The following is a 23,542-nucleotide window of genomic DNA, read 5'->3' on the forward strand; positions in this document are numbered from 1 at the left end:
ATGTCTGAAAAATCGGGCGTCTGGAAAATCGGTCGTTAACTACTCTGGCAATACCTCGTGCCGATGACACGGTGTCAACGACGATTCGTTGTGATTCGTCTGTTACTGGAGCCAGCATTAACACGAGTTTCGTTCACTTTAAATAAAGTTACAGCTAATTTTCCCTGATAGAAGCACAATTTCCATGAGTTTTCCCTGAGTATTTCCAGACTATATTCAGATTCCCTAAGAATGCCCGGTTTTCCCGGTTGGTAGACACCCTGTTAACATACGTAAGAGTGTTAAGAGGCTGCATGACACATAGTGCTGCACCTCTGTACATCTTTCTGAGTAAACGGAACGCCTGTTGATCGTAACATATTTCTCCAGTCCCTTGAGGTTCTGTTTAACAAGATTCTACTGTACTGGCATTGGGAAATGGAACAGCAGATGGTGCTGGCATGTGCCATAAAGGACTTCCTATCAGTGTTCATGCTGACTTTGTTAGGCTGTGTTTTTGCTGAGCACAAGGGAAGATATGAAGATAGGTAGATAAGAATGCTGATGGCAGCAGTTCACTCTTCATTGGCTGATAGACAGAAGTGGCTAACAGACTAATATATACGACATAAATTTTTGACACACTCGGCACTGCCACTCATTGCATGCAACGACAAACCTGGAGCGTACAATTTTCCCTTCATATCCTGCTACATAAGCACAGCACTGAGTGGAGAAGGAGCAGTGAGTGGAGAAGGTTATCCTGCGCTTTGTTGGCAGATAGATGGAAGTGACTGATACACTCAGAGATAAGACTGAAATGTGTTGCACATTGAGCATTTTTACTTGTTGCACGCAATGACAAGTCTGACGTGCATGATTTTTATCATGCCCTGCCTCACACGCACTGAGTGAAAAAAAGAGTGGTGCATGACAAAGAAGAGGACAGAAAGAAAGGGTACCTATTCACTTGGCACCAAATTAAGCTATCTGGGCTGCGAGAGATCCTCATAAGAGCTGAATTTCAATGAAGATCAGGCATGTCGCCTGGAATTCAGTGTTGCAGAAAGCACTAGAACATGCAACCAATATAGTAGTACACTATTCGTTAAGTCAAGTTTATTTGAAACATCTACAGAGTACAGTGCTGAAGGCCACCCTGGCAAAAAAGCTGTGAGGCCAGGGGGCCACCACCGGACAACAGCAGTGAGCATAATGCAGAACCCTAAGTGTAGAGAAATGCTAGCTTCATTTAGTACTACAAATAAACACATCAGATATACCTGGTACATATGTGGTTCCCTGCAGATGAGTACGTCTACAAACATGTACATATTACATGCACATTCAAACATGTAATACTAATACGTAGTCCCAATACACAAACGGCACAAGCATACAGCCTTTTTGTGGAACCTGCACCCAATATAGTTTTGGTGTGGGCAACACAAAGACAAGACACAGTGCTTTCCTGAATACCTTAAAAGGGCCCTGAAACACTTTTCTAACTAATCATAGAATGGCCTCACTATTAAAGGAAGGACGTCGTCTCACAAATATTATGCCGCAAAACTTTTGCTAATCCTTGAATTATAAGTGGAGTTTTCGCACCGATGCCCGGCTTTCTCTTTTTGTCTCTGCTAGTACGCTGGAAGGTACACAGCAGAGAAGCCAAGAGGGCAAACCCCCTGTCAAAAAAGTGTTGTGGCAGCAAAAAAGCTCGTCGCGGCAACCTGCAGCGACTGCGGTAGACAATGCTACACAGCACACCGCTGCCATCTCAGAGAACACACGCAGCAGATGCAGCTATGCGCAGAGCAAAGATGAAATAATTTTTGTGTCTTTTTGAGATCATAGGTCTACATATTTCTCATTTGTCTAACTCAAAATTAGCAATTGTGTATTACTGAGAATGCTCTCGCAATCACAAAATCAGCCAATAGCATAGGTGGGTCAGCTGCTTTTGATGATACTGCATGGCGGCATAGCAAAAGTAAGAACAAGCAATTTTCTGCCATTTTTGACATGATACTGTAATTTCCATGCTTCATACAGCGCAGTAATCTTCACTGTTCACATGTGCACATGTTCATAGCAGCCTCTACGACAAATCAGCAACATTTTCTTACTATGTTAAAGAAGTGTTTCGGGCCCCTTTAACTGTAAGCTGGTGCCATGCAAAAAGAAAAACAGAGAAAAAAATGTAAAGTGGCCTTTGTTACCTGCCACACAGCTGTTTGGTCAGGATGTGGACTCCAACAAAACACTATCAGATCCCTTCCCATATTTGCCAACAAAAATATTGGACCGGTACTATTGTATCACCAATGGCAGACATCTTTCCACTCACTGCTTTCAGCAAACTAGCAATCAACCAATAGAAAAGACTGCTGTGCCACCGCAGCCGTGCCTAAAGACCATTGCAGTCAACCGTATCTATTGACAAGCACAATGGATGGGCACTACTCGTAAAGGTTTGTCACAACTGTAACTATTTCTTCGAGTGTACTCACATATTGAAGTCCTGCTTCCAGACATACGTAGGGGACAGGACAAGGCAGCCATACTGAGGGAGCGAGGCTGCAGCCACTTTGTCCGTAGACTCGGACACCTGAAGGCACACGTCCTGAAGGGCATGCTTTGTTCCATTGCTGCACAGTGACAAAAAGAGCATTAAGAGCAACACGAGACTGTTAGGAAAAAAAATAATTAACACTTAAAATTCAATACTGGGGTCTTACGTATCAAAACCGTGATATGATTATGATGTACGCCATAGTGGGGGACTCTGGATTAACTTTGACCACCTTGGATTCTTTACGTGCACACTACGCACGGTACTACACAGGTGTTTTTGCATTTCGCCCCCCATGTGAAATGCGGCTGCCGTGGCCGGGATTTGATTCCTCATCCTCAGGTATAGCAGCGCAATGCCAAGTCGAAAAAATAATTAAGGAACTGCTATTCTAAAAGCATCACCCACGAAACCTTCATCAACCCTATCCTGTTCTTTCATGTTTCTCATTAAATATAACATAAATTTGAAACACCGCAAAAATTTGTTTCTAAGGATATACGTCACACCTACTCCTTTTTTCAGGTTTCCAAAGCAAGCATAATAGATCTAAAGAAAGATTAGTGGCAGTGATATTTGAACACACATTATACGGAGCAATAATTATTCATTTGACCTAGATATGAAGTGCACAACACTGCGTGCCATTTTAGCTTCCGTACAAACTTGTATTATATTGTGTCAGCAGTTGACAGCTCAAAATTGGGCTTGCCGTGTCCATCTCTCCTTTCTGCTATGATGCCGTCATCATGCCGCTACCATTGTGCTGTCATTGTTATCGTGTCAGCATCGTTAGGCCACCTCCACATCCTCAGTTACACCTTCACCATGTGGCGAAGAAAGAATAAACTATGATAGCCAGTGGTGATTTAACTCATGCCCCTGAAGCAATGTGTCACTGCGAACTAAATAAAATGTTCCCAAACATTAAATAGCAAACTATGTAATCAAATACAAATCAATGAGCAAGAACTATTCAGTTTATATTCTAAATCTTGAACATCTCCACACCTTTGTTTGAAAGGGAACTTTTGTAACCGCTTTGCAGTTATTGTTGGAGTTCTCAACTTTTTCATGCATTAAAACTAAAGATAAATGACCCAGCCAGTATTGAAATGTTTCTTGAATAAGAGTGTTTTCCTGGTCAGTCGCCTTGGTCAGGTGCTCCGCAGCTGCTGGGGACTGAGGGCCAAGGGTTAATTGTAGGAATCATTTGGGAGGTAGTGGCCGAATACTGCACCAGGGAGGCCAATTCCTGTTCAGGTTCGTAATCAAACTTAATAAGAGGTGCAGTCACGATGATGAAGTAGAACTGTTTTATGAAGATGTTGAATTAGCGATGAGAAACATACAAACTCAGTATACTGTAGTAATGGGCGACTTCAATGCAAAAGTGGGAAAAAGCAGGCTGGTGAGCAAGCAATTGGCAACTATGGTGTCGATTCTAGGAATGCTAGAGGAGAGATGCTGGTAGAATTCTCAGAAAGGAATAAGCTTCGAATAACGAACACCTTTTTCAGGAAGCATAGCAACAGAAAGTGGACCTGGAAAAGCCCTAATGGTGAAACAAGAAATTAAATTGATTTCATACTCTCTGCTTGTCCCAGTAAAGTGCAGGATGTGGAAGTGATAGGTAGGGTAAAGTGCAGTGATCATAGGTTAGTGAGGGCTAGGATTCACCTCAATTTGAAAAGAGAAAAAGTAAAATTGGTCAAAAGGAAACAGGTCAACCTAGAGGCAGTAAGGGTAAAAGCAGACAAATTCAGGCTGGTACTTGCAAACAAATATGCAGCCTTAGAACAGAGAGATGAAGATGACATAGAGATAATGAATGAAACCATAACTAGGCTGGCTTCAGAGGCAGCAATTGAAGTGGGAGGCAAGGCACCAAGGCTACCAGTAGGAAAGCTCTTTCAAGTACACAAAGGACCTAATAAAGAAACAACAAAGAAGGAACTGTCCAACTCAAGAGATAAGGTAGAATTCGCAGAACTGTCAAAACTGATCAACAAGACAAAGATAAGTGATATTCGAAACTATAACATGAGAAAGACTGAAGAAGCCATAAAAAATGGATGCAGCCTGAAGTCAGTGAGAAAGAAACTTGGCATAGGACAAACCAAGATGTATGCACTGAAAGATAAGCAGGGTAATATCATCAGCAATCTCGAACATGTAGTAAAAGAAGCGGAAGAATTCTATACTGACCCGTACAGTACCCAGAGGAGTCAGGAAACCTCCATTAGAAACAGTGATGAACAGGATGCAGAAACTCCTCCTATAACTAGCGATGAGGTTAGAAGGGCCTTGCAAGACATGAAACGGGGAAGAGCAGCAGGAGAAGATGGAATAACAGTCGATTTAATCAGAGATGGAGGGCACATAATGCTTGGAAAACTGGCGGCTTTTTATACGAAGTGTCCATCAACTGCAAGGGTCCCAGAAAACTGGAAGAATGCAAACTCTATACTAATCCACAAAGAGGGAGATGTTAAAGCATTGAAAAATTATAGGCCCATTAGCTTACTCCCATATTATATAAAATATTTACCAAAACAATCTCCAATAGAATAAGGGCAACACTGGACTTTAGTCAACCAAGGGAACAGGTAGGCTTCAGAAAGAGATACTTTACAATGGATCATATCCATGTCATCAATCAGGTAATCGAGAAATCTGCGGAGTACAATCAGCCTCTATATATGGCTTTCAGAGATTACTAAAAGGCATTTGATTCAGTAGAGATACATGTACCAGCAGTCATAGAGGCATTACGTAATCAAGGAGTACAGACCGCTTACATACATATCCTGGAAAATGTCTACAGAGATTCCACAGCTACCTTAATTCTACACAAGAAAAGCAGGAATACACCTATAAAGAAAGGGGTCAGACAGGGAGACACAAGAGACCTTTAGCTTGTACGCTATTCCGGTAAACGGGAGCGGTTGGGGCGGATTACCGGATGGTCGGGGCGTAAACGTGAGCGGTAAAGCCGCCTGGTGTTGTAGAGCTCAACCAGACAAACGCATAGCTAAAACTGCAGTAACTCACCATATCCTGCTTCGCCACCCGTGCAAATTTTTGGCAGCGGCGTAATTGTGAACACGATTACGCCACTGTCGAAAATTTACGCCAGCAGCTAAGCAGAATATAGTAATTAGCTCTGTGTTTGTGTGGTTGAGCTTTGCGCCACCAGCTGGCGCCACCAATCTGGCCGCTCAGGTTGGCGCCCCCGCTAAACCGGAAAACCGCCCGCGCTTGTCCGAATACCGGACACGCTAAAGGTCTCTACAATCTCTCCAATGCTATTCACTGCGCGTTTGAAAGAAGTATTCAAGCTATTAAACTAGGAAGGCTTAGGAGTAAGAATCGACGGCGAATATCTCATCAACCTTCGGTTTGCCGATGACATTGTTCTATTCAGCAACAATGCAGACGAGTTACAACAAATGACTGAGGACCTTAACAGAGAGAGTGTAAGAGTGGGGTTGAAGATTAATATGCAGAAGACAAAGATAACAATGAATAGCCGGGCAAGGGAACAAGAGTTCATGATCGCCAGTCAGCATCTGAAGTCTGAACGAGTATGTCTACCTAGGTCAATTAATCACAGGGAACCCTGATCATGAGAAGGAAATTCATAGAAGAATAAAAATGGGTTGGATCGCATATGGCAGACATTGTCAGCGCCTGACTGGAAGCTTACCATTATCATTGAAAAGGAAGGTGTACAAGCATTTTATCAGTGCCGACATAAGGGGCAGAGACTTGGAGACTGACAAAGAAGCTTGAGAACAAGTTAAGGACCGTGCAAAGAGCAATGGAACGAAGATTGTTAGGCCTAACATTAAGAGACCAAAAGAGAGCGGTTTGGATCAGAGAGCATACAGGTATAGACGATATTCTAATTGACATCAAGAGAAAAAGGTGGAGCTGGGCAGGTCCATGTAATGCGCAGGTTAGATAACTGTTGGACCATTAGGGTTACAGAATGGGTACCAAGAGACGGGAAGCATAATCGAGGACGACAGAAGACTAGGTAGAGCGATGAAATTCGGAAATTTGCGGGCGCTAGTTGGAATCGGTTGGCGCAGGACAGGGGTAATTGGAGATCGGATGGAGAGGCCTTCATCCTGCAGTGGACATAAAACATGATGATGATGATGATCAGTCACATTCAGGTGCCTGCCACTCATAATCGTAAATGACATGATAGCGAGACAATGGCCACAGATTTGGCCAATCATGAATTGCATTTATGTGAAACACGCTTTATGAAAATGGGTCTTGACAATTGTACCAGCTTATCACACATCCACATTAAAGTTTTGCCATACCATACCATACCATCACACATCCACAACAATGCTTGAGTTGATTGTATCGACAAAAAAGTGTTAAATTTTAACTATTTTCAGAACTACCTTACTGATATGAAACTAACTGTACTGTTCAAGTGAAGATAAAAAAAAAAATTTGCCAAATTTCATTAGTGTTGAAAAATTTTAAAACAGCTTTTACTCCATCGGGTTCCCAACAGACAATGCAACTACCCTGAATTATAAAGGACTAACTATAGAAATTCTCAACAGTGCTCTGCTAAAGTTGATTTATTAATTGACTGACTGATTGATTGATTGATTGATTTGATTCAATGTCCCAAAGCAACTCATTGGCTTTGAGAGACGCCGTCTCTGGACCACCTGGGGCTCTTTAATGTCTGCCTAAATCCACCAGTACACGAGCGTTTTTGCATTTCGTCTTCACTGAAATGCAGCAGCTGCAGCCGGGAGTCAGACCCGCAACCTCTAGCTCAGCAGCAGAACGCCATAGCTACTGAGCTATTGCAACGAGTCTCTGCTCTAAAATTGCTTGCCTGTCCATGAACTGGTGATTCCCCACAATCTCCGTGATGCGAAAGGATTCGGCGAGTGGGGAGCGGAAGGCATCCATAAGCAGGAGATCTGGTTGCCATGGTGACACAGCTGCTTTCACCACTATCTGCTGCACATATGCCACGGGAGGACCCTGGAACTGTAAACATGGGCGTTTAAGCAAACAAGCGATTGGCAATTCCACGCCGGATTTCACATGACAAATCTACTCCACATTCTATACTGCAGTCCCTCGACTATGTGTGTTTAAATGTCAAACTTGTATGCCCAGTAGACTACCTGCGGGTGTCAACTATACAAAACTTCGTTTCTTTTAAATAGCTCAATTATCCTGGAACAACCAGTGCAAATTCTTACTGTCACAGAATCTTCTGTTCTGTAGCATTTTCTGCAACTTCGCTGTGCTGTGAACTGCTGCTAATTAGGAGTGTGTGAACATTCAAAACTTTCGAACAGCATATAAAATACTGTCCTATTAAATTCGGTCCTCAAATAAAATCACGTGATTCACAAATTTGAATATTTTTTTAATGCTTCACATTGTCAACAAAACCCAATCAAACTAATACCAAAGCAAGAATGCAATAAAATTCATCAAGGTGGCCATAGTGGCCATAGTATACACAAGTTATGGAGTAGTACAGCCACACTTCTTTCCTAAATGCTTGGACATAGCATTTTCCAGTGGGTTCATGATAATATGTGGTGTTAAATGGCGCAAGGGCTAGGTCTGGCCCAAGTGCATCATGCAAGCGAATATGAGTTTTCAATGGAATGAAGTGCAAAGAAAGGATAGATGGAACTCTGTTTTTCCAGTTGGTATTGTTTGGTATTATTATATACGAATGCTACTACCTCTATGTGTTCTCTTTGCCTGAATAGGACTCTTTGTAACATTATTATAATAGTGGCACCATCACCTATGACTCTTAAATCTAAGTAAAGTCAACTTTTATCGCTCTGCCAGTGCCAGAGATGACAGCCACTACTGATATAGTCGCGACTGTACATGAAGGTGCTAACTAGACCCCAAACTACCTTTTTTAAGCTTCATTTTCATAATGAATGCCCACGTATGCTCTGAAGAGGCCTGACTGCACAAACAAAGAGCTTACTTGTCATTAATGCTGCAGTTGTGCATCTACTAAACCATGATTCATGGTGTCCAATGTAATGACAAAAACTTGGTAACATTGTGAATGCTAGGATGTGAACAACGTTTTATATTAATGGTTAAAAAGGCTGTTCATCTTTTCAAAATTATCTGATTTGATTCACTTCTGGCACTATTTAATTCAGTCTCAAAAATTAATATTTGCACAACCAAGTCGCAAGTTGCAAGATAATGAAGAGCTTTTTGGTATACAGCAATGATGGAACCTTACAGCTCTGACAGCTCAGCTGATATCAGGAGGGTTTCCACTTAGTAGATTAGATTTCCTTTCTTTGAACTATGCACCATGTGCGGACAATCTAGTAATCAGCACTTTGTCGGTGTGATTATTGCCTCCAGAGCCCGTGAAGAAGACAGCTCATGCGCCTTTAGTGCAAGGATAGAACAGGTTCGCGGGCTCAACCTAAGTGGCCATGGTATCGACTGCTACAGAGATCTCGCGACACCATGGCTGGCCAATCTAAATAAACAGTGGCACGTTGGCTAACTCTTTGCACAGCCTCCCACAAATTGGTGATCCAGACGACCGAGCCCAGCTGTGCCAGCGTCAATGCACCGACTCTACCAAGGCAAAAGCGACACGGCCTCACGCAGTCCGGCAGATGTTTCGCAGTTGTAGGGTGTCCGGAAATTCTATATCAACATGCCGGACATCTGGGGTGCAATTTTGTACGCATTCCAAAATCGAATGGAGGCGGTCCGTTCCTTATGTCATGAAATAGGCGGTCTGTTCCGTTGCGTTCGTCCGATAGCAGACGACACGGAATGATTGACAGCAGATATCACATCACAATTGACGAATCGTATGCGGCTCGGAGGAACGGACCACCTCTGTTCTATTTGGAATGCATACAAGGTCGCACCCCTGGTTCATCCAGCTAGACAGCCACTTGAATATCAACAAGGTTCCAGGCTCCGATTTCCACGAGGACTTTTGAGCAGCCATCCTTGCTCACCACATCACCTCAAGCACTCAGTCACAACAGCTCTCGTCATTTGAACCATCGCGTCACTCCGCGTCTTCTCGTCTCACATCATCTTCGTCCACCTGTGCCGATCGTCAGCACACACACACCCGGCATACAACCTCTACACGGTCTGTGAGCCTCCTCCCCAGCTCAAAAGCAGCTGCGCAACGACTCTTTCCAAGGCATTCACTGAGCAAAACATAAGTGCTTTCGTCTACTCTACAGCCACCCAAATTACACTTTGGGCATGTACATAAGTAAATGATACTCAACTGAATCAATAGGTGGAATAACCAAACAAAATTTTCCAGACAGAAATGGGAAGACAACAGATCAATAAAACTGAAGTGTAACAAGTGCTTAACCCTTTAAAGATAAGTATTGCCTACAGACAACATACAAGTAAAAATAATTGTTTTCTTGCCGAGTTTCGATGTTGATAAGAAGTTTCTGGGTAAATGTCAGGCAGCAAGCATCAGTCGTTGGTTTAGAATAGGAACACAGGATGAGGAAGATGTTTGATATGCGACTCACATTCTTTTGAAAGCATGATCAGGGAGGATAGACCGATAAAAGATCTCCGGCTGCAGTGGCATCACACACATCATGTAAAGCAAATGAAATATACATTTATGGTTCCCATATGATCTGTAGGTACCAATTCCAAATGAAGCTATAGACGATTTGCGGTAAAGTCCATTTCCAGTTTTCTGCCTGGCGTTTCCCCTATAAGACTGAAAATTTTTCTGAAAGATACATATTTTTTTGGATTGATTATGCTTATTCTTGGTGTTGCACATTTACATAGAAAAGAATTTTTTTTTCAGCTATTTATGTCTCGTCCTTGAAGGGTTAAAGGCACTCGCCAAATTGAGCAAATCACTGTTCAATGCAGGCCATTCACATTATCGCCATTCCCCGGTTACAAGTGGCACAGCCGCTGGATGAAAAAGGAAGGTGTGGCCTGCAGCGTCAGGCCGGCTGCAGTGGGCAGAACAGCATGCAGAATAATGAAGACATCTGGGGAAAAAAATATAAAGAGCAACGAAACTAAAGAGAATCACAAGCATTGGGCTCGAATTCCCAAGAGGTGATTGTACCACAGTGACTACTTGACTATCAGGGACACAAACAGAGGGAAGAGCAAGCGTTTCTCAGAAGAGACGGCACGAGAAGTCAGACAAATGTCTTATCAGCACACAATGAACAGGCAATACAAGGTAAACTAAGCACTAATCTTTCCACTTCAGCTCATGGATAAGAACTTAATAAACAAAAGAAAAAAGAAAAGGTGCTGGCTACACATTCCCTGTCCATGGAGACAGAATGGGCCCATGCAAAAGCTTTCACACATGCAGGTGCAGATGTATAAAGTGCTAGCTTTTGCAGCATGTTTGATGCAAGGCCTAAAGAATTAAACTTGGCAGTAGCTACCACAGAATTAAATGCGCCGCAAAGCACTTGCAAAGCTGTCAAAAAGCAGGAAAGACCAAGGAGTAATAAGTGCAGTGTCATATATTGTAAGGTGCTAATTAACTACACTACAACAACTTGATTAGAAGAAACCGTGGTATTTTATTCTGCCGTTGTTCTTTCTACATGGTTGCAAACTGCCTGTAAAGACATAGTTAGACAAATAAATATGGAACACTACTATGGATACAACGAGAACACAGTGCTTCTCCTATGTTTTCCACGTTAATACATTTTCCAACTCAACAAGGTCACTTAAGACTAGTTCCCATAGAAGCAACAATACATTGAGCCCATTCAGATAACATATTTTTGTAGCTACTACACTAAGCCCTTGATCCCATGAGAAACACCATTAAAGAGCTCCTCCAGCATGCAACAAGAAGTAATGGCAAAGAGCAAACATTAAATTGCAAGCTCAAGAGGCGAATCACACTACTCACACAAGAGGCTGCGGAATACACTACCACACTACGCCGAGAAAATTGGCTATCCCTCTGCAACAGCTTGAGAGGAAGACTGAGTACTTCCAAGATGTGGAAGTAATTGAGGTATTTAATCAACCCAGCCAGCAGCAAAACAGAATCCCACCACAATATGCCCCGAGTAATCCACTAATTTCCAGGAAACCAGGCGAACCTCCTTTTGACTTCCAAAGCCCAGTACTTCCCCACACAGCCATCGGAGCCTCTGCCACCCTATACCGGCACCCCAAGTGATCTCTTAGATGAGGACATTCATCGAAATGAAGTAACAGCGGCGATAATGGGCTTGAGACACCACACAGCCCCGGGAATGGACCAAATCACCAATAAGGCACTTGTCAATCTTGACAACCCCTCACTACTAGAGCTTACCGCTCATCTTAACGAAGTATGGAGGGAAGGAAACCTTTCCGAGGACTGGAAGATGGCCGGGGTTCGTCTGATACCGAAGCCAGGCAAGCCACCAGCCATTGAGAACCTATGACTGACCTCCCTCACTTCATGTGTAGGAAAGCTCCTAGAGCACATCGTTCTCAACCGGCTACAACCATTCCTCGAGGACTGGGGGAAACTTCCAACAACGATGGTAGGATTCCGTCCACACCTCTCAACTCAAGACATCCTACTTCAGCTGAAAGAGGAGGTGATTGTACCAACGACATGCAACTCCCCCACGGCTATCCTCGCCTTAAATCTTAAAGTGCTATTGGAGGAATTAGAGGGCAGTAAATGGGATATAATAGGGCTCAGTGAAGTTAAGAGGCCAAAAGAAGCATATACAGTGCTAAAAAGTGGGCACGTCCTGTGCTACTGGGGCTTAGCAGAGAGACGAGAACTAGGAGTCGGATTCCTGATTAACAAGAACATAGCTGGTAACATACAGGAATTCTATAGCATTAACGAGAGGGTGGCATGTCTTGTTGTGAAACTTAAGAGGTACAAAACGAAGGTTGTACAGGTCTACGCCCCTACATCTAGTCATGATGACCAGGAAGTCGAAAGCTTCTATGAAGACGTGGAATCGGCGATGGGTAAAGTCAAAACAAAATACAGTATACTGATGGGCGATTTCAATGCCAGGGTAGGCAAGAAGCAGGCCGGAGACAAGTCAGTGGGGGAATATGGCACAGGCTCTAGGAATAGCAGAGGAGAGTTCTTAGTAGAGTTTGCAGAACAGAATAATATGCGGATAATGAATACCTTTTTCCGCAAGCGGGTTGGCCGAAAGTGGACGTGGAGGAGCCCGAATGGTGAGACTAGAAATGAAATCGCCTTCATACTCTGCGCGAACCCTGGCATCATACAAGATGTAGACGTGCTCGGCAAGGTGCGCTGCAGTGACCATAGGATGGTAAGAACTCGAATTAGCCTTGACTTGAGGAGGGAACGGAAGAAACTGGTACATAAGAAGCCAATCAATGAGTTAGCGGTAAGAGGGAAACTAGAGGAATTTCGGATCAAGCTACAGAACAGGTATTCGGCTTTAACCCAGGAAGAGGACCATAGTGTTGAAGCAATGAACGACAATCTTATGGGCATCATTAAGGAGTGCGCAATAGAAGTCGGTGGTAACGCCGTTAAACAGGAAACCAGTAAGCTATCGCAGGAGACGAAAGATCTGATCAAGAAACGCCAATGTATGAAAGCCAATAACCCTACAGCTAGAATAGAACTGGCAGAACTTTCTAAGTTAATCAACAAGCGTAAGACAGCGGACATAAGGAACTATAATATGGATAGAATTGAACAGGCTCTCAGGAACGGAGGAAGCCTAAAAGCAGTAAAGAAGAAACTAGGAATAGGCAAGAATCAGATGTGTGCGTTAAGAGACAAAGCCGGCAATATCGTTACTAATATGGATGAGATAGTTCAAGTGGCTGAAGAGTTTTATAGAGATTTATACAGTACCAGTAACACCCACGACGATAAGGTGAGAGAGAATAGTCTAGAGGAACTTGAAATCCCACAAGTAACACTGGAAGAGGTAAAGAACGCCTTGGGAGCTATGCAAAAGGGGAAGGCAGCTGGGGAGGATCAGGTAACAGCAGATTTGTTGAAGGATGGTGGGAACACTGTCCTAGAAAGATTGGCCACCCTATATACACAATGCCTCATGACCTCGAACGTAGCGGAATCTTGGAAGAACGCTAACATAATCCTAATCCATAAGAAAGGGGACGCCAAAGACTTGAAAAATTATAGACCGATCAGCTTACTGTCCGTTGCCTACAAAGTATTTACTAAAGTAATCGCAAATATAATCAGGAATACCTTAGACTTCTGTCAACCAAAGGACCAGGCAGGATTCCGTAAAGGCTACTCAACAATAGACCATATTCACACTATCAATCAGGTGATAGAGAAATGTGCGGAATATAACCAACCCTTATATATAGCCTTCATTCATTACGAAAAAGCATTTGATTCAGTCGAAACCTCAGCAGTCATGAAGGCACTACGGAATCAGGGTGTAGATGAGCCATATGTAGAGATACTGGAAGATATCTATAGCGGTTCCACAGCCATCCTCCACAAAGAAAGCAACAAAATCCCAATAAAGAAAGGCGTCAGACAGGGAGATACGATATTTTTATTTTTTTTTATTTCAGAATACTGCAGGCCATTGCTTGGCCCAATGCTAATGCTAATGCTAATCTCCAATGCTAATCACAGCATGTTTACAGGAGGTATTCAGAGACCTGGAGTGGGAAGAATTGGGGATAAAAGTTGATGGAGAATACCTTAGCAACTTGCGATTCGCTGATGATATTGCCTTGCTTAGTAACTCAGGAGACCAATTGCAATGCATGCTCACTGACCTGGAGAGGCAAAGCAGAAGGGTGGGTCTGAAAATTAATCTACAGAAAACTAAAGTAATGTTTAACAGTCTCGGAAGAGAACAGCAGTTTACGATAGGTAGCAAGGCACTGGAAGTGGTAAGGAAATACATCTACTTAGAGCAGGTAGTGACCACGGATCCGGATCATGAGACTGAAATAACCAGAAGAATAAGAATGGGCTGGGGTGCGTTTGGCAGGCATTCTCAAATCATGAACAGCAGGTTGCCACTATCCCTCGAAAGGAAAGTGTATAACAGCTGTGTCTTACCAGTACTCACCTACGGGGCAGAAACCTGGAGGCTTACGAAAAGGGTTCTGCTGAAATTGAGGACGACGCAACGAGCTATGGAAAGAAGAATGATAGGTGTAACGTTAAGGGATAAGAAAAGAGCAGATTGGGTGAGGGAACAAACGCGGGTAAATGACATCTTAGTTGAAATCAAGAAAAAGAAATGGGCATGGGCCGGACATGTAATGAGGAGGGAAGATAACCGATGGTCATTAAGGGTTACGGACTGGATTCCAAGGGAAGGGAAGCGTAGTAGGGGGTGGCAGAAAGTTAGGTGGGCGGATGACATTAAGACGCTTGCAGGGTCAACATGGCCACAATTAGTACATGACCGGGGTAGTTGGAGAAGTATGGGAGAGGCCTTTGCCCTGCAGTGGGCGTAACTAGGCTGATGATGATGATGAGATAATGTCAAGCATACAGCAATCTTACAGAGGCTAAACTTGCTGGGCTGTGGGGCCAGGATGCATTCCTATATCAGAGATTTCCTCTCAGATAGAAAAGCCATCCGACAGGTCGGGGACCAAGTCACAAACCCTTTCCTATGGGGCGGGCGCGGCACACCACAGTGTGCAGTGTTATCCCTTCTCCTTTTCAATATCACCCTAATAATCCTTGCGCCGCTCCTCGATAACATTCCGGGGATCCGCCATGGCCTATATGCCGACGACATTACCATCTGGTCATCCACAAAGTCCATTGGGGCAATGGAGAGCCGCTTGCAGGAAGCAGCAGACATGGTGAGCGACTATGCTAAGTCATGCGGCCTCAGCTGCGCCCCCCGAAAGTCGGAGCTACTCCTGGTCTCACAGCGAAAGAAGCACACATCCGACTCGCCCACTATCAACATACAACTGGAGGGACACACCATCGTTCCGTCTCAGAGCGTAAAGATATTGGGAATGATTTTCCAGTCGAATCGCACCAACACAATATTATTTCACAAGCTTAAGAATACCACAGTCCAAGTTACCCACATGATCCGGCGAATAACAACCAAGGCGACAGGCATGGGGGAGGCAGACACGCTTCGGCATGTCCAAGCCTTCGTCGTGTCTCGAATAACTTACGCTATTCTATATGCACTACTCAAGGCGATGGAATTCACGAAAACTAACACAATGATCAGAAAGGCACATAAGCAGGCGGTGGGCCTGCCGATCAGTACGTCCACAGAACGCCTACTATGACTAGGAGTGCACAACACGGCCGAGGAGCTGATCAAGGCACATTTATCCAGTCAGCAAACAAGGTTGGCGGTTACGGAAGCGTGGGGGTCCATCCTCCTACGCCGGGACTCTCTGCCCCTCTCAGCCATCCGCCGTCTCAGGCTGTGAGCTTACCCCATGCCATCTGGAGCAACATCACTGTACGTCCTCTACCTCGCAACATGCACCCAGAGCACCAGGCACAGTGAAGGGAGGCCCGGGCCCTGGCCATACACAAGCAATAAGGGACCTTACCCTCTACAGCCTACACGGATGCGGGGACTTACCCCAGACATGCAGCCACAACAGCCACCGTAGTCGTCAAAAAAGAACATCGGAGCAGCATTTCGCTCAGCCAAAACAATCCCCTCCAAGCCAAGGAAGTGGCCATAGCCCTTGCGCTCTCCCAAACAGCGGTTGAAGTCACAGTGACCGACTCCGAACAGGCGTGCCGCAACTTTGTGGCAAAATTCATACCACTATGCTCAAGATCATTAATCAAAGGCTGCCAACGAGATCAGTCATGATCATCTGGGCGCCAGCACATCACGGAATCCCTGGCAATGAGGTCACCAACCACGTGGCACGAGATTTGACCTACCGAGTCGACGCCGAGGAACCTGAACCCGAGCGCATGCACCCTTTAGTCGCGTACCAAGACATCACACAACACTACACACTAACCTGCCGAACATATGCACCCCCACACAAGTCACTACCTAGAGAGCAGGAGCGATTCCTCCGAGCTCTACAGGTTAATACATTCCCCCACCCAACCGGAAATCATCTCATAGCCCCTTCACAATTCTCTCCGCAATACCACTTCTGCGCAAAGCCCGGGTCCGTCAGGCACATAGTAGGGGGTTGCAGAGAGGCACCATTAAATCCTCCGAACCCTTACCACACCAACGAGCTTTGGGAGAGAGCCTTGGCCAGCTCCTACCTCGAGGATCAGCAATGGCTGTTTGCGAGGACCCAGGACGCAGCCAGAGCTCAAGGCATTCTGGAATGAGGATGCCTCTCCAAAGCTGCATTTACCTAATAAAATGTTTATTCTGTCTCTCTCCATGGAGTTCCCCAATGCGCATCTAAATCGAAGTACATGAGCATTCTTACATTTCACTGCCACCAAAATGCAGCCACCGCAGATGGGAATCAAACCCATGACCTTGCAATCAGTAGTTGACCACCGTAACTACCAAGCCACCGTCATGTGTATTCATGCGCATTACTGTTCAAGGAACAGTAATGCGCAGTACAGGCTTCATGAATGACCCTCGTAGAAAGTAGTGAACTACAATGGCACTCAATAAATCAGTTTCGGCAGTGATGAGCAATGTGGATGACGCAATAGTAGTGAAAGCAGATAGGCTTGTCATCAGGTGTACGCCATTCGAACGGTTTGTGATATGTGGTGCAATATGACTGCCGGAGACGAAGAGGGCCACTAGAGAACTGGGGAACACTGGCCTGTGTCAACGAACACACGGCGTTGAGACCCATATTTTCAAATTCCTGTCTGACACTGGCCTGAACCATAGCAATCATGGTTGCTGGCAGATCAGGAGGCGTCGCGGTAAAGGCTGGCAAATATGCTGCCTCAAGCTCATGGCTAAAAATGCGAGTTACATCATCACAGGTGCTGGACTGATGTGGTCGATCCTCACAGTAAGAGCAGTATTGGGCAGCCGCGTGATGTGGTGCGTGATACGGCAAGTCTTAGCTTGGTAGAGGCAGCAGCATTCCTTTATTATGGCATCGATAGTCGAGACGTTGCCAAAAACAAGCAAGTTGAAAGCGTCATCCATGATTCCTTTTAGTATGTTAGCCACTTCATCTGTTTCAGACATCTTGTCGTCAGCTTTGCGGCAAAGAGCCAAGATGTCTTGGATGTATGAAGCATACAGCTCTGTGGATGTCTGAACAGGAGTCGCAAGAGCCTTTCTTGCGGCAACCTTGCATCCAAAGGGATCGCCGAGCAGCTCACATAGCTTTTCTTTGTCTTCATACGTTTGGAGCCACATGTGTGGGGTGCCACTGAGATAAAAGATGACATTGGCAAGCATAATCGTTGGGTCCCACCTGTTATTAGCACTGACACATTCATACAACTTGATTCAAACACACCAGCATCACGACGGTAAACAACCGTGATGACTTGAGCAGTCTCACAAACAACAGCCGTTGCTGATGCGGTCTCTTCACCAGCTTGACCAGCTCTATGTACCGACGGCTGCTAAGCTCCGTGGCGAGGACGAACCTCCACCAAAATGTTACACGTGAAAAAACACAGACAAAAGAGACTATTGACACGGTATTTACACTGCAGCCAGACTGCAAGCAAGACACTTGCTCGTGCCAACAGCCCAGACACTTCATCATTTTTCTCATGGAGGCCCGTCCCTTCAGCATCTGTCAATGGTATGTAATAACACACACACACACACACACACACACACACACACACACACACACACACACACACACACACATGCACATACAGACACACACACGCACACACACCAGAAGTAGTAGTAAAGAACTATAAAAATGTTAAAAATGAAGATACCCTTCAGCAGGGAGAGAGAACACTGTAACTGACAGCCATGCTATTTCACACCAAGCACAAGCCAAAAATTTTAACCAAATAATCTTCTTGAAGCTCATAATTTATTGGTTATGTCGTTACATAATGAATTATTCAGCAGATATTTCAAGGAACATCTCTTCAAGATATCATTTAAATTGTTACAGCCAAAGCACAGCATTCTTCTTTTAATGCCAACAACAATATTAATGTGACAGGTAAAAGCGTAAACTTAAAACGCTCACGTAAGCTTAATAACAATTTAGTAAAGGAGTTCTGAAGTTACTATGGCTGAAACAGTTAAGTTAAGTTATGGGGTTTTACGTGCCAAAACCACTTTCTGATTATGAGGCACGCCGTAGTGGAGGACTTCGGAAATTTCGACCACCTGGGGTTCTTTAACGTGCACCTAAATCTAAGTACACGGCTGTTTTCGCATTTCGCCCCCATCGAAATGCGGCCGCCGTGGCCGGGATTCGATCCCGCGACCTCGTGCTCAGCAGCCCAACACCATAGCCACTGAGCAATCACGGCGGGTATGGCTGAAACAGTGAAATAGTTCTCCCAAGAATGACCATGAATGGAGATTCAGCATATACTGGCACCTTGTGTGACATAACCATCTTCAATTTTGTTAAGGCTCAAGATTGATTACCTGAGCAACATAGCCACTATAATAATTAATTTTGCAGTCCTGGAAGGTGCCAATCGGTCAGCCAATGCTTCATACAAGCAGGCACAGGCTGCTAAGACGACATCTAAACAAACAGGAAACTGTGAGTCCTTTTCGAAACCGAAATGGATGTACAGTAAGAAAATGATGAAACAATATTGAATACAAATAAAATATTGATGGTGTTAAATTATATATGAATCAAATAGTTCCAAAGTATTGTGCAGATCTTTCAGATAAATAAATAATTAAGCCGATTGGCTTTACATTTTTGGCATGCCAATGCACAATTCAGCATGGAGGTCACCCTTCTATTTTCAATTTCTACTGACATTATTCCCTTCCACATCAGTGCAGATTAGTCGTTGACAATTTGGGAAAGTGTTCATAATTTAAAATATCAGCCATTCAATTAAAGGACCCAATCAAATCACAGTCACCTGATTCACTACAGTTGAACCTCAACATAAATTACCCGGATGTAAAAATTTGTTGCATATAATGAAGTGTGCTTCACTGATACTAGCGTGTGACGAATATTACATATAATGAAGTACTTCTGAGTCAGATGGCACTTTGTCATAATGAGGTACAACTGCACTTCAGAACCCTGAATACTCGCACATATTCAGAAACCGGTAATCTCACTCAAATGCAACTACAGGCTGTGACATGAAATAGCTGACCTTTGTGAATAATTTAGGTAAACCTGCAATAGTACTTTTACATGCTCACATATCACATAACCAGAGGTGCAATCCAAGGTCACGGCCTAGCATCAATCCTGTGCATGTAATGTGATTGCACTTCTCCCCTGCTACCTTGTAACAAATATGTAGAACTTGACATACATGAGCAAAAGCCAGAATGCACAGAGCTTTTCACCTGCCTTTTGTAATAATCAGTGCGTTATACAAATGAAATGTCCACCACTTGATGTCGGAAGCTCTTCTGTACTTGACTTTGACCTTTTAACTTCCAATAACAGCTTCAAACTGTCAGCAATCACTAAAGCGTTGAGGAATGGCCCATTCACACTCAAAAACTCCGAAGAGGAAAAGCCTGTCAGAGAAACGTGTTAAAATGAAATACAGCTGCAGTACAACTGCGCACAAAGACGCTGTCATCGCCCTTGTCTGGCTGCTTCCATTTTCCCATGGCTAATCCTTTTTGAAAAGAGAGATGCACACAGACACACAAAGGGACAGGTCACCCCTGTATCGACTCACCCAACGAGGGCCAATTCTCTGAGAATCAGCATCAAGCTCGGCGCTGTAGACCAAGATCGGAGTGGCAAACTGCTGTGAGGAGCTGCCCAGTAGCGGGATGTGCAACAACGGGTAGCTGAAAGACAGAGAGAGAAAAAGAAGACAAGCTAAGAAAGCAAGAGTGTTGTGTCACAGGCACGAAGCAAAAGGACAGGAGGCTCTCTGTTGAGCAAGGTTTTGCGCAATGCTCAGAGTTCGTGAGCAGTGAAAAAGACAGCAAGAAGATAGGCTCTTTTATTGCGACAATTGCTATCATCCTCTGGCATGAAACACAACACACCATGCACAGAGCTTTAATTCATGGAATGATTAACTCAACTTCCCAACTGTGTGAATGTATGCTAAGAAAGTTAACCTTTAACCATTATTTTGCTTTAGAAAAAAGAAATGTTGAACTACAAGTTCATTTACTGCCAAAAGTACAATGAATTAAAGGAGACACCAGAATTCCACTTGTTCTGTGCTAACATGCGTAGATAGGCCGAGGGTATAAGTGTTCCATGTGCACAAATTTTAAGGTTGTAGAAGGCACTTTATTCTGAAAAGAACGAGAAGTCAAGTTTATGCTTACTTCTGATTACTGTGCATTAATCCAGGGTGTTCCCTTTATTGACACTTTCAAGTTCCCCGACTTTTTCCATGTTTTTCCCCAACTGTTGAGACTGTTTAATGAAAATTCCCAGGCAATCTATGATACTGGAGGTGTGAGGAAAAGAAATTTGGTTTATAGCTTTCCAAGTTGCTGTGCCAGTCCATAAATCTCAAGAGGTATTACTACCAGTACACTATCGATAAGGTAGAATGCAATACATCAGATTTGACTGGGTCCTGTGTTTCAGGATATTCCAATCATTTGGCCAGTCTCACACTCACAAAATCAAAAAAGACAACTATTTGTGGAATGCCTAGGTTTAGTTGAAAACTTTGCTTCCTTTTTTGGTATACCACTACCTTCACCATGAACACTCTAGGCCCCTGTTTCTCCGATTCATAGCAGCAAGGGTGAAATCTATGTTTTTTTTCCCACAGAATTTCTATGTTTTTTCCCTGAAGCACTGACAAATTCCCTGAAAATTAAACGTTTTCGATGATTGTGGTCACCCTCCTATCGCATGATAAATAAACAATGACATCAACGTTTTCTTTCTTTTCACGTGCACTTCAAGTTCAAAGCAGAATGCATGAAATTTTCAGACTGAGGCATATGTTGCAGCAAATGTCATTCAAGAGAAGCATGAGACGGCACTGAAAATACCATTGACTTATGAGGAGCTTAAGAGAAGCACTTAAAATATTGCACGTGCAACAGCAGCTGTTCCCTAGAGTAGGCATCACTTGAGTTTTCTTAATTTAACAGGCACTAATAGGCACAAACAGCTAAAGAAGTATATAATTATATTTAGTAAACCAGGAATTAAAATGAAATGAGCACGAATAAAGAGAAACTTTATGTGCTGTGTTCATTCAACAACTTACCTAGAATTTTTAGAAAAATATTTTTTCATAACTCCCACACATAACCTAAAGCCAATTATAATCTTGAAATGGCTTTTCCCTTTCATGCAACAGTCTTTCTTTTGCCACAAAAGGGGCCATCTGCCCAATTTTTTCTTACAGTGGGCTCCTCACAACCCTCAACCTCTTGACAGGGATACAGGGTGTTTCACTTAACTTGGGCAAAATTTCAAATATATGCAAATGCTACGTAGCTAGACAGAACCAAGGTAATGCTGTTTGCCGTCACCTGCAGATGCTCAGATTATTTTTTGCATTGTGCATAATTAGATAACTAGTCTTAATAATTTAATCAACTTCTCAATTATTATAATTATACAAAAAGTGCCAATGAAAAATTGTAGAGCAACAGGAAAAACTATTGATACAGCTTTATGTTGCTCAATATGCGTTACATAAAAGTGTTTTTCTGAGCATGAAAGATGCCCGCGTATACATGCAAAATTGTTGCGCGAATGGCCGCTCAAGGCACTTTGCGTGTATTCACAGACGTTGTTCATGCTTGGAAAAGTACCTGCATCTATATAGCACAAGCGAGCTTTGTCATTTTCACTGAGCCAGTCTTACAATTGTCTATCTGCTCCTCACAGGTTTTTTTTTTTTTTCTTCAGCTATGTTTCTTATCATCTACTTCAGTTTATAAAAATAATCATTTTAAGCGTCCCTTCATTCGGCAAATATTTCTTTAGGTGGTATGCAGAACAGTCACTGCAGTGCACACTCAATAGGCAGCAGAATGCCGATTGTCTGAGCTCAAAACTTTACAACAGTAAATGATACTAATCTTTTTTCTTTTTTTTGTCATCCCTGGCACCAAGAGGTTAAGTCATCTCCATAATGCCTGCAAGTATTTCAAGTTCAGAACATCTTTTGATAGTCAACATTCATATTCTCTCTGGCCTCCTTTTGTAGCTGCCGTGCCGCGTTATCCTATATATATTAAGACAGCTCCCTGCTTATTAGCCTTCATGCATCATCATCATCATCATCATCATCATCATCATCATCATCATCAGCCTAGTTACGCCCACTGCAGGGCAAAGGCCTCTCCTATACTTCTCCAACTACCCCGGTCATGTACTAATTGTGGCCATGTTGTCCCTGCAAACGTCTTGATGTCATCCGCCCACCTAACTTTCTGCCGCCCCCTACTACGCTTTCCTTCCCTTGGAATCCAGTCCGTAACCCTTAATGACCATCGGTTATCTTCCCTCCTCATTACATGTCCGGCCCATGCCCATTTCTTTTTCTTGATTTCAACTAAGATGTCATTTACCCACGTTTGTTCCCTCACCCAATCTGCTCTTTTCTTATCCCTTAACGTTACACCTATCATTCTTCTTTCCATGGCTCATTGCGTCGTCCTCAATTTCAGCAGAACCCTTTTCGTAAGCCTCCAGGTTTCTGCCCCGTAGGTGAGTACTGGTAAGACACAGCTGTTATACACTTTCCTCTTGAGGGATAGTGGCAACCTGCTGTTCGTGATTTGAGAATGCCTGCCAAACGCACCCCAGCCCATTCTTATTCTTCTGGTTATTTCAGTCTCATGATCCGGATCCGTGGTCACTACCTGCCCTAAGTAGATGTATTCCCTTACCACTTCCAGTGCC

At 43.7% G+C, this 23,542-nt stretch overlaps 1 protein-coding gene across 2 annotated transcripts in view; it reads right to left on the minus strand.

Moving 5' to 3' along the window:
* The window catches only part of SCAP (SREBP cleavage activating protein), a 100,923-nt gene that overhangs the window by 62,502 nt on the left and 14,879 nt on the right, over window positions 1-23,542 (minus strand). For both annotated transcript variants that reach the window (XM_055076722.2, XM_050188346.3), the window contains exons 3-5: window positions 20,379-20,493; window positions 7,434-7,591; window positions 2,493-2,630 (exon numbers count right to left, since the gene is read on the minus strand). In XM_055076722.2, coding sequence (XP_054932697.2) covers window positions 2,493-2,630; window positions 7,434-7,591; window positions 20,379-20,493 — 411 coding nt within the window. The remainder of the gene's footprint in view (window positions 1-2,492; window positions 2,631-7,433; window positions 7,592-20,378; window positions 20,494-23,542) is intronic.

This window comes from Dermacentor andersoni, chromosome 2, assembly GCF_023375885.2.
Source record: "Dermacentor andersoni chromosome 2, qqDerAnde1_hic_scaffold, whole genome shotgun sequence".
In the NCBI taxonomy this organism is placed as follows: Eukaryota; Metazoa; Arthropoda; class Arachnida; order Ixodida; family Ixodidae; genus Dermacentor; species Dermacentor andersoni.